Source organism: Staurois parvus, unplaced genomic scaffold (genome assembly GCF_062004578.1).
Source record: "Staurois parvus isolate SC_StPar_1 unplaced genomic scaffold, SC_StPar_1.0 ptg000287l, whole genome shotgun sequence".
NCBI classification, from domain to species: Eukaryota; Metazoa; Chordata; class Amphibia; order Anura; family Ranidae; genus Staurois; species Staurois parvus.
The window spans coordinates 9,300,892-9,313,749 of NW_028318083.1; the positions used below are offsets into that span (position 1 = coordinate 9,300,892).

The window sequence follows — 12,858 nt, forward strand, 5'->3', positions numbered from 1 at the left end:
AGGTAATAGCTCAAGACTTTGTTTTACGATGCGGAGCTACTGAAGCTAGAACATGACAGATTTTATATCTGCATCCAGATATTGATACTAGTTTGTGGTCCAGACCTGCTCAGCTATGGCATAATCCAGGGGTGGCTTACTTTTTACCCTTGTTAGTCTAAACCTTCTTTTTAGCAATGTCACACCAACAATATTCCATCTTTATATTAATACACACCAAATGGCAGTAGTTCACATGCAATGATACCTACTGGTGCAGGAGATGTCACATAGGTGTTTTGTTAAATCTTAGCTCCAGTCAACTTTGTTTTGTGTTTATCTCATGAAGTGTGGAAAGGTTATAAATGTAAGGTGTAGAACTGCTTTCATAATTTTTATTGATCTATTAGGGTGACTTCTTCTCACTTCCAGTCCAGGTGATAGGTGTCTGACAGAGCAGTAATACGTTTTGTGACTGGAGTTGAGCTTATTGACAAGTGTATACAAATTAAGTTTAGTGTGGTATTCAGAGGCAGTCATATCATTAATGTCTAGAATTACAGTCACATAAAACCAGAAATCACAGCAGTTTATTGTTCTGACTTTATTTATCATACTTCCTTTAAGTACAAAAGAATAAAAAAACAAGAGCTGTCAATTTGTATCATGCTAAGTCTTAAATAAAAAGAATGGAATGTGTTTTGTAGATTTCCTAATAACTAATCAAGTCCTTAATTGTTTTTCAAAGAGGTATGCCGGTTCTCTGAAGAACACTGTAGCAGGGGAAGGAAAAAAAAAATAAAGACACTGTTGGGAAGACTTCTTGTCACTGCATCCCTAGCTGAAAATTCTAGTATATTCAGCATCTTTAATATTAGTGGTGCTTTAAGTTTGGGTACCTCTGACACAGTTGTGACCAAACAGATTAAAGGTGTTAAAGCTACATTATCTTTTGGAGGCAATCAGATAAACCTAACACATTAGTTTCCAACCTGTTAGTACCATATCTAAAAAGGGGGAATTGATACTTATGATAATTTAATCTTTTTTTCTGTTCATAAAAAATATCTCTGTAAAATAACATTTATTGTATAGTACAGACAACATTCACCAAGAATAAAAAATACCTTTGTATTTCATGTACAGTACACAGATGATCAACAGTTTTCACGCAATCGTTTAACAGTGATCAATTGGAATTGTTCATTTAGGAGGGTGTTTTGGCCTTTCCATTACTCCTAAAGTCCCACAGTGTATAAACACAGACAAGGCACTGTGGGATAACGGAAGCCCAGTTAACCGATTTTCACTAGTGTTCTAAGCAGAATATATTGTTTCTGATGTAGGCAGCATGTGATTGAAAAAGCCACAATATTCACAGAGACAAAACAAATGGATTGTGAAGGAACTTCTCTGGTGGGGTCAGATTTCACATTACTTGCCTTGTGTCTACCACCTTTGACCAGCAGGTGGTGATGTTGAGCTAACTTTCATCATACAAGCTGCCCTGACTTGCATGTTTTTTGTTTTTTGTTTTTTTTAGATAGACTGGCAACAGGGACCTTAAAATTACTTTGATAAATTTTAGACTTGTTGCATGATATTTACAAGCAAATAAGTAAAAATATGTACCACAGAAATACTGGATGCTTGTAGAATGATAACCCAGTGCCATTTACAGCTATGTTTGTCCACAGGATGGCCTTGAAAAAAGAAAAATACAAATCCATTAGGGCTTGGTATGAAGAGATGCTTTGGTAATGGAACCTGTGCAGGAAAGGGCAGCTGAGGTGTGTTTTTTTTATTGTACACAGGTATAAGACCGTGTCAAAGCAAACCACTTTCCAGTAATAGAATAAAACTAAAAAATAAACATTTCATTAGGTACCACTCAATATCTAACTCGCACGTAAGTGTTCAGGTTTGAAAGTTTTTCCTTAAAAAGTCCAACATGTATCCTGCATGTTCAACACTGAACTATATGCCAAGAGCAACAGGCAGTATGTTTAAAGTGTAATAACAGTGCCATCTTCCTCAATGCCTCCTTTGGGTATGACCAAGCTGTTCCTTGGGTCAGCCTTCAAGCTGTTGAGAATTTTGTGGATACTTCCATTACTCTCACGCCCAGAATGGTTTAGAGTCAAGTCTCTTTCTAACCTGTGGCTAAGGCTGGTGCCATTGATTCGCGAAAGGCTGCCTGATGGCAGGCTGTGAGATTTGGGAATGTTGCGTGGCTCAAGGCTACCTTCTATAACAATATCCGCATCATCGTCACTCTCCATTTCATCCGGGTTAAAATTCTGTAGTAGATGAGCTGACGGCAAGCTATGGTGACTGGCCGTGCTGTCTGTAGACTGACCAGAGCTGCCAGACATGCGACTGCTTCGGATAACATTGTTTCTTTGGTTGGCTGGCTTAACCGTAATGATTAGATTGTGGCTGTTTGCTATCATCATATCTGTGACCTGATCAAGAGTCTTCCCAGCTACCTCAATACCATTTACTTCCAGAACCTCATCGTTCACAGCCAGCAGACCAGTACTCTCTGCCAAGCCTCCTGGAACCATTCTGGAGATGAAGATACCTGGCACTTTCTCCAAACCATGAGGGGTCACCCGGACACTAGTTCCATCTCGAATATAAAATCCTAGAGGCTTTTCGCATCCATGTCTGTATAGTCTTACTCGTCTGTGTGTTTCTGGAAGGATATCCACATCGATGATGGAGGACACTGGTCTAAAATCATGAGGCATACTGATATTGATGTGCGGTTTCTTGTGGCGGAGGCTGTCATTTCGTAATGCCACCAAAGCATTTTTCTTCTTTCTATTCAAAGTGGCTGACCCGAATGTGTTGTAGTCTACTTCTTCTGTAAACAGACAGAAATCAATGTTAGAATTGTTTTTATATATATAAATATGTATTTACAAAAGGATTTTCAAGGATAAATTAATCTTTTATAACATGTTACACCCAAATCCAAGGTGTAACCTATTACTAAGTGAGCAGCCCCTGCACTCCCCCGGTGTGACAGTGGGCCAGGGATCTTCTTCCTGTACCCACTGTTACAAATAAAAAAAAAAATAAAAAAACCTCCACCCTGCTGCATCATTTATTCACAGAAATCTGTGAATGGGAGAACTACAACTACCGTCAGCCATTGTGGCTGACAGCTTGTAATTCTCAATGAACTACTAATATGCTGGTGAGCACTCTAATAGTTCATTGGTGCTTCCTATCATTCAGTAACTGCCTGCCCGTAGGAGGAATGAGCAGACATCTACACTGAAAGTCTGCGATCTGCTGACTACAGGTGTAATGCTCTGCAGGCTCTTAATAAAAAAAAATAATAAATGCACATTTTTACCTGCAAAAAGAAGATGTGCATTTATTTATTTAAAGGTGAATTTATCCATTAGTAATACATCTTGTAAATACAAAACAATAAAGCAAGTACGTTTTTGACATTCAGAAGGGAGGTGAACAGCAACCATAAATCACCTTTCTGCAGTAGCCAGCTGTATACTATACAGTTAAAGTGACTCCATCGCCACAGTATACATTACAGGCTGAACACATGCACTTACTCAACCCCTGTATTTTAATTCTCAGTCACTTGAGAAAGCTTCCGGTCACATAACTATTACAATCATATTATGCACAACTGGTGATAAGCTGGTCGGATAAATCTACGTCACAGGAGTGCAGAACTAAGTGCATTCCTGTGACCCACAGGAGAAGCAGGGTAAAAGGAGCTTTGGCCCTACATCTCCTTTATGGTGTATAGCATAAAGGAATACACCCTTGTTAGCCTATACAGCGGTTTATCTTTTTGTACTAGCATGTCACTGTGTGTAGGCAGCCTATATAAGTTAACTGTTAGGCATTGGTTGTAGAGACTTATCTACATATCTGAGTCTGAAAGGTACTCAGCGACAGGCGCATGGCCCCAGACGCACAGACTCTGTGTCAGGGGTAGTGCACCTTTTCCTCCATACCGGTCAAACTTGGCTATGTAGATGAGTCTGTACAGTCAATGTGTCATACAGTTCTGCCTGCAACTAAGTACATAAAGATACACTGCTGTACAGGGCTGAGAGCCTGTGTGAATGAGCTCTAAAGAGAATCACTTCAATTCTAAACTAAATATCACATGGAATTATTATTAAGCCAGCAAAGCAATGGTATCAAAATATTTCCTGTTAAAGGCCAGAGTTAAATTTATTACATTTGACAAATCATTCAAACATTCCCACTAACAGGAAATTTCAAATTCTTTTGGCACCTCATGCACGCTCCCAAAACGGAATTCTCTGCCCCAGGCCAACCAATCAGAAGTAGCGTTTATCTTCCTGATAGTTAGCTAGACATACACACTAACAGACAGTTCTGCAGAACAGCCAGACAGATAACAATGGGGACTGAAAAGAAATTGTGAGTACAGTTGCTAGCATTGGACAAGTTATTTGTTCCAGAAGAGGGGGAATGTCACAAATAGGCAGTAAATTCGTATTTAGTTTGTATTCCACCAAGATCACAACCAGAAAGACACAATGGTTTGATACGGTGTTTACTAGCACACCCAAGTACTCACACTATGAAGTAAACCAGGACTGCAGCTGGGTACAGGCCACACTCTAAATACAGCCATACAAAATAAAATAACCTCTGTCTACTGCCAGTGTTGTGCCCTTTCTTCTTGTGTAACACAACATTCTGTGTCATTTTGATAAGTGAGCACCATCAACTGGATGACAAATCCTTAGAGGAGAATCACAGTCTGTGAAATAAGTTTCTAGGTAGCACGTATGAGATGGATTCTGAAGGTGACGCATTTTCAGGACACAGTGAATGTCACTGGCTTGACAGTTCCAAAAGTCAGTGAACAAGTATTCAAGATTGGGGGGGGGGGGGGGGGTTCTATTACAGAAGGTTTTTTACCCTCATGCATAGAATGTATGAAGGTAAAAAACCTTGAGCCTTTACAACCACTTTAATCGAACATTGATCCACTAACCATAACACTATAACATGAATCAACTGACAATAACATGACATAACACTATAACATGGATCCACTGACCAGAACATAACTGACACTAGAACATAAATCCACTGACAACATAACATGGATTCACTGACCAGAACATAACCGACACTAGAACATAAATCCACTGACATTATAACATGGATCCACTGACCATAACATAACCGACACTAGAACATAAATCCACTGACAATATAACATGGATCCACTGACCAGAACATAACAGACACTAGAACATAAATCCACTGACAACATAACATGGATCCACTGACCAGAACATAACTGACACTAGAACATAAATCCACTGACATCATAACATAGATTCACTGACCAGAACATAACAGACACTAGAACATAAATCCACTGACAACATAACATGGATCCACTGACCAGAACATAACAGACACTAGAACATAAATCCACTGACAACATAACATGGATCCACTGACCAGAACATAACAGACACTAGAACATAAATCCACTGACAACATAACATGGATCCACTGACCGGAACATAACTGACACTAGAACATAAATCCACTGACAATATAACATGGATCCACTGGCCATAACATAACCGACACTAGAACATAAATCCACTGACATTATCACATGGATCCACTGACCAGAACATAACAGACACTAGAACATAAATTCACTGACAATATAACATGGATTCACTGACCATAACATAACCGACACTGGAACATAAATTCACTGACAATATAACATGGATTCACTGACCATAACATAACCGACACTGGAACATAAATCCACTGACAACATAACATGGATCCACTGACCATAACATAACTGACACTGGAACATAAATCCACTGACAACATAACATGGATTCACTGACCATAACATAACTGACACTGGAACATAAATCCACTGACAATATAACAGATTCACTGACCATAACATAACCGACACTAGAACATAAATCCACTGACAACATAACATGGATCCACTGACCATAACATGATATAACACCATAACATACAGTTGTGTTCAAAATATTAGCAGTGTGTTTAAAAAATGAGTAAAGCTCAAACTCCTTATAATAGCTTTTATTTCCATACACGGAAATGCACTGAGAACACTGTACAGTCTATTCCAAATCAAAACATGAAGAAAAATGTTGCAAATTTGTTATTACTTTACAGAAAGTGGAGAAAAAGGAATATTAGGCTGTTCAAAAAAAATAGCAGTGTCTGCATTTTTATTTACAAACTCGAGCATTTACTGTATAAACTGAAAAATGTGAAGATTTTGCTTTCCTGTGAATCACTGAACTAATATTTAGTTGTAGAACCTGTTTCTGAGAACTGCTTCACATCTGTGTTGCATGGAGTCAACCAACTTCTGGCACCCGTGAACAGGCATTCCAGCCTAAGACGATTGCACTACATTCCACAATTCCTCTGCATTTCTTGGTTTTACCTCAGAAACAGCATTTTTTATGTCACCCCCAGGGGTGGACTGACCATCCAGGGGTGGACTGACCATTTGGAAACTCGGGCACTGCCCGAGGGCCCGGGGTCAGTAGGGGGCCCCCATGAGATGCCCCTGGTACCTTTTTCATAGGCTTTTTTGAGTTTGGGCAAGGACACAGGGGCCCCATGATCCCCTATTGCCCGGGGGCCCCATGAGTTGTCAGTCCGCCCCTGGTAACCCCACAAGTTTTCTATTGGATTAAGGTCCGGGGATTGGGCTGGCCACTCCATAAAGTTAATCTTGTTGGTCTGGAACCAAGATGCTGCGCACACTGGTATGGTTGAGGTTGTTGTCTTGATGGAACACCCATTTCAAGGACATTTCCTCTTTGGCATAAGGCAACATGACCTCCAAGTATTTTGATGTATTCAAACTGATCCATGATCCCTGGTATGTGATAAATAGGCCCAATACCACAGTATGAGAAACATCCCCATATCATGATGCTTGTGTCTCCATGCTTAAAAGTGTACTGTGGCTTGAATTCAGTGTTTGGGGGTCGTCTGACAAACTGTCTCCGGCCACTAGACCCAAAAAGAACAATCTTACTTTCATCAGTCCACAAAATGTTGCGCCACTTCCCTTTAGGTCACCAAATGTGTTCTTTGGCAAATTGTAGCCTCTTCAGCACATGTCGCTTTTTCAACAGTGGGACTTTGCGGGGGCTTCTTGCCGATAGCTTGGCTTCACATAGGCGTCTTCTAATTGTAACAGTACTCACAGGTAACTTTACACCTTCTTTGATCTTCCTGGAACTGATCATATTCTTTGCCATTTTGGCTATTCTTTGATCCATTCGAATGGTAGTTTTCTTCCACATCTTTCTGGTTTTGATTGCTATTTTAAAGCATTTGAGATCGTTTTAGCTGAGCAGCTTATCAGTTTCTTCACTTCTTTATAGGTTTTCCTCTCTCCAATCAACTGAACAATGTCTGGAAGGACCAATTTAACCCAAATTTTCAGAGAAATGCACTATACCTAGCACATACAACATTTGCTGCTTTCGTCCTAAAATAATTGCCACCTGTTTTTTCACAGACTGAATGACCTCACTAATTGAACTTCACACTGCTATTATTTTGAACGCTGCCCTTTTCAATTAATGATTCAGTTACACAGAATCAGCAGCATGCATGTCATGACTGTTGGGTCTGTTGGTTTTCCATTACCCACCACCTACTAGTAAAATATTTGCCATGTAGAAATATAATTTATACCAAAAACAGTGATTGATCTTGTTAGTGATGTTGGACTGTTATTATTTTGAGCACAACTGTAAATCCATTGACCATAAAATGACACAACTGACAATATAACATGGATTCACTAACTATAACATGAATCCACTGACCATATCACAACACAATGGACACCATAACATGGATCCACTTACCATAACACAACATAATGGACACAATAACATGGATCCACTAAACTAACATAACACTATACCAGTGGTCGGCAAGCCGCGGCTCGCGAGCCACATGCGGCTCTTTACACACATTAATGCGGCTCTTCTGTGGGCGGGCGCCCGCTCCCCTCCCTCATCTCGGGCGGCCGCCCCAAAAGTCAGGACTCTGCAGCTAGCCCAGCAATGGGCAAACTACGGCCCGGCGGACCTTTTAATCCGGCCCGCGGAGCGTGGCAAACATTGGCTGTCAGGATGTAGGCGGGGCAGCGTGACGAACTCCTCTCCTCTCACAGTCCACCCTGAAGACCGGAACGGCGCGGGAACACGGCGAGAGGAACGCGCAGAGCAAAGGTAAGTGAATTGACACAATATGGGGAATGAATTACTATAGGGGGGATGAATTACTATAGGGGGAATGAATTACTATATGGGGGATGTATTTTCAGTTTTAAAAATGTGGCTCTCAAAATAAATTTCAATCGTGGTTTTGGCGAGATTTGGCTCAGTTGAAAAAAAAGGTTGCCCACCACTGCACTATACCATCGATCTACTGACCATAACATGGCATAACCAATACCATAACATATATCCACTGACCATAAAATGACACAACTGACACTATACATGAATCAACTGACCATAACATAACACTGTAACATGGATCCACTGGCCATAATACGACATAATGGACACCATAATATGGATCCACTGACCGTAATACGACATAATGGACACCATAACATGGATCCACTGACCGTAATACGACATAATGGACACCATAACATGGATCCACTGACCGTAATAAGGCATAATGGACACCATAACATGGATCCACTGACCATAACACGACATAATGGACACTATAACATTGATCCACTGGCCAGAACACTACCTGATACTATAACATGGAAACCACTGACCGTAACATTACCTGATACTATAGCATCGATCCACTGGCCAGAACACTACCTGATACTATAACATGGAACCCACTGACCATAACATTACTTAACACTATAGCATCGATCCACTGACCTTAACTGACACTATAAGGCCTAGCTAACATGGGTGTACCATAGTGTATGCCTGTGTGAGTATTGTGTTTGCGCACACACACACACACATATATATCCCCATGCAGGCAGTCCCATTCATGTCAGCTGGGATGCAGTGGCTGCATGAACACAGCCTTGCTCCAAATTTGACAACCATGTGGGTGCAAAGCCCTAAACTCACACTGTGTTCAGGGCTGTGCACTCACAGGGCTGTCAAATTGGGAGTAACGCTGCATCCATTTAGCTGCCGTGTCCCAATTGACACCAATGGGACTGCCTGCACGTGGATGCATTGAACACAGACCAACACCACTCTTGCAAAGGTGTACTTTACAGTACGCCTGTGTGAATGAGGGCTTTCATGAAACCACTCACTGTGACATGTCTCAGCTGACTGTGGTATCATTTCAGGGTGATGAGTAGAAATAAATTAAATGATAGGTGAGCTCATAGAGGTGGTTCGTGCATAAGGCTGCTTTTTATAAATGACAGTTTAGTGGGAATGATTATGGTCAGAATGACCAAGATTTTCTGTTCACCTTGGGAGATCCAACAAACTACATTTTCAATTAGCCTACTTTTATAAATGACAGTTTGTACGGACTACGTTATGGATGAGCAAATTTTTTTTTTCACCTGCAACTTCATTCCAACATAATAATAATGCAGAGAATGCATTGAGGTAAAAAAAAAAAAACGCTTAGACTTTAGAATTGCTTTGAAAGAAACAAGCTTAGATCCTATGATTATCCAGAGTAAGTACAGTACAAGTTTTACAGAGAGATTCCTTTTATAAGGACAAATACTACTGCTTTATACGGCACATTTATGAAAGGCATACGTACTATCCGTGGAAATCAAGTGTCCATAAGTCTTCAGTACTTTGCCATTTGATTCCTACTGATAATCTTTATAGACCTATTAACACTAGCAATAATATGTATTAGCTAGACCCAATACACATTTAATTAGCTCTGCATGGTCTTCAATAAAATATAAGTTATGTAAAACAGATTGTACTTTGTGTATTGTTCCACAATTTCAGCCTGTAGCAGGAACTACCACTCCCGCTGCTTACACAGCTGCTTATTTTAGGAATGGCAACCAGATGAAATATACCACCGCTTAGCCAGATACTATTCTATAAACAGTATTTCACAGTATGCCAGGTTCCTAGAGCAGCACAAGGATTTAGGTCCAAGTTCCAGCCTATGCACATTTTATTTTGGGAAACCAGAGAACGCTAATTGACAGCGAAGAGAAACACTTCAAAGGGAGAACTGCCTCCATCAAGTAAGAAAATAACATCAGACAACTTAGGAGTCAGGCCAATACAGATGTGTCATCCCTTTAAACTACAAATGGCAGGGCAGAGCCTAGATTAGACTGCGCTGCACCCCCATTGTAATTGTAAATAATGCAGTGTGCTCTCCTCAAACTGATTGTGCCTGCTAACACTTTATTAGCTACTTTCATGTCGGTTTAAGAACTTTTTATTATAGGCGCAACAAAAAGCTTTAAGATCCACTGCAGGCCTATTTACCAATATCAATTCAAAATAAAAACATATCAAAGTTCACAAAGGAAAAATCGAAAGTAAAAAGGTTTCCTCTAGCAACGTAACAGCTGTGTGACTGAATGTTTAATGAACATGCGCATTTACAGAACGCAAGAAAAACATTTATCACAATGTTAATGGCACCCCAAACAGAGATAGCAGACGTGTGTTTTCATGCAAGACAAATGTGCAGTTAAGAAACGCACAAAGCTCAACACCTGAAAAGGTACAGGAGCTTCTTTGGTGCACATCGGGTAGCCTTTCAGTGACTTGCCAGGCAGGGGTGTGATAGTGTCACTTGTCCTGCAGCTTGTACAGGGTGTCTGGGGTCCCACATGCTGCGATTACATCTCTGTATGGCAGCCAGCATCTCTCCCCGCCGACTGCATGTCACATTAACTTACTGCAGAGCGGACTGAAGCTGCCTCCTCCTTGGCTCTGATGCTTTCATGTAAACAGACAGGAGGAGCTGGGGTAGAGGGACACCACTTTACATGTGCCACGCTTACCTGAAGTCTGTAGTAAGTTTAATATAGATGGATACTTGCAGGGGAGAGGGACACAGTGACCAGGAAGGGGGTTGGGCAAGTTATCAAAGATGGATACTTGGAGGAGTGATTTGGGGAAGGGAGAGTAAGAGTATACAGTATGTGCTAGGGGCGCTTTGGGAAGAGAGAACCTGTGCTAGAAGGGGGTTGGATTTGAAATCTGACCCACCCCCCCCCCCCTTCAAGCACAAGTCCTACACCCTCCCAAAAAGCCCCCTAGAACATATGCTTTTACCACCCCCCTCCCCCAAATCAAAGAGATGGCAGCTGCCACAGAGGGGGCGATTATGCTGTGACACCATGGCCACCTCACAAGAGATGCAGAGCAATTGCCTATGCTACTACCCCCTGCCAGAAAAGTTAGTGGAGCCCAGTTTCGGAACTTGTTTGGGCACCAATTCACAAAAAGAACATTGGGGAACTGGAGAAAGTACAGAGAAGGGCAACCAAACTGATAAGAGGCATGGAGGAGCTCACCTATGAGGAAAGATTAGAGGAACTGAATGTATTCTCTCTTGAGAAGAGGAGATTAAGGGGGGATATGATCAACATATATAAATACATCAGTGGTTCATATAGTGAACTAGGTGTAGAGTTATTCACCCTGAGGTCATCACAGAGGACAAGGGGGCACTCTTTATGTCTGGAGGAAAAGAAATTTAATCTCCAAACATGGAAAGGTTTCTTCACAGTGAGAGCTGTGAAAATGTGGAATAGACTCCCTCAAGAGTTGGTTCTAGCCAGCTCAGTGGATTGCTTCAAAAAAGGCCTGAATTATTTCCTAGATACACAGAATATAACTGGGTACTGACATTTATAGGTAAAGTTGATCCAGAGAATATCCGATTGCCTCTCATGGAATCAGGAAGGAATTTTTTTCCCTGCAGGAGCAAATTGATTCATGCTTTGCTGAGGTTTTTTTTTGCCTTCCTCTGGATCAACTGTGGGTATAGGATTATAACTTACTTTTTTTTTTAATGGTTGAACTGGACGGACTTTTGACTTCTTTTCAGCCAGACTGACTATGTAACTTGGCTCCAGGACTCCTGGATTCATGAGTCACTGGGATTCTGTTCAAATCTAGGGAAAGCACAAGACTTGTGCTGAGGAAGGGAAAAAACACTTGTGTTGGGAGGGTGATTTGTTCCGGGAGGTGGAGAGAGGATTTATGCTGCTGGGGGGGATTGTAAACTTGCAGATTAGTGCAGATTTTTTTTTTCCTCATCCCCTCCAACCATAACCTGATCCGTACTCCCCCCCCCTCCACTCCACACCAACCCCCATCCACCTGTCATACATACCCTGGCCACTCATTCTACGTCATCACCTCCACCCCTTACTTCTGCATCTTCCAATACCCATGATGTTTTATCATGGCACCCCCATCTAAACCTTACGAAAATAATCTCATTTTCTCACAGCAGGTTCCCATTTTATTCCCCATTTTATATATATATTTTTATATATTCTGCCCTGAACGTTATTCTACAGTACCAACCACTATATGACCATACTCTTTTGAGGGACTTCAGGCTGACCATTTATGTATTTATTTCCTATATATTCATTTTTTTATTAATATTTGGTCCACACAACACCACTAAGTCCATCTTGTACTATGTCCCATAGCTACATAAATTTAATGACCCAAATTGCCCATACCCTTAATTTCTATTTTATCACCCTTATATTATTTTTTTTAAAAAGTTTTCCCCCATTACTGTAAATTTTCCATCTGTAGCAATAACCTCCAACACCAT

At 40.9% G+C, this 12,858-nt stretch overlaps 1 protein-coding gene across 1 annotated transcript in view; it reads right to left on the minus strand.

The window, feature by feature from the left end:
• Positions 1 to 568: 568 nt before the first annotated feature.
• LOC149458371 (partitioning defective 6 homolog gamma-like) overlaps positions 569 to 12,858 on the minus strand; it is a 171,471-nt gene continuing 159,181 nt past the window's right edge. Inside the window, exon 3 of the mRNA XM_089682226.1 lies at positions 569 to 2,848. Within this exon, the coding sequence (XP_089538352.1) occupies positions 1,986 to 2,848 (863 nt within the window). The 3' untranslated portion in view covers positions 569 to 1,985. The remainder of the gene's footprint in view (positions 2,849 to 12,858) is intronic.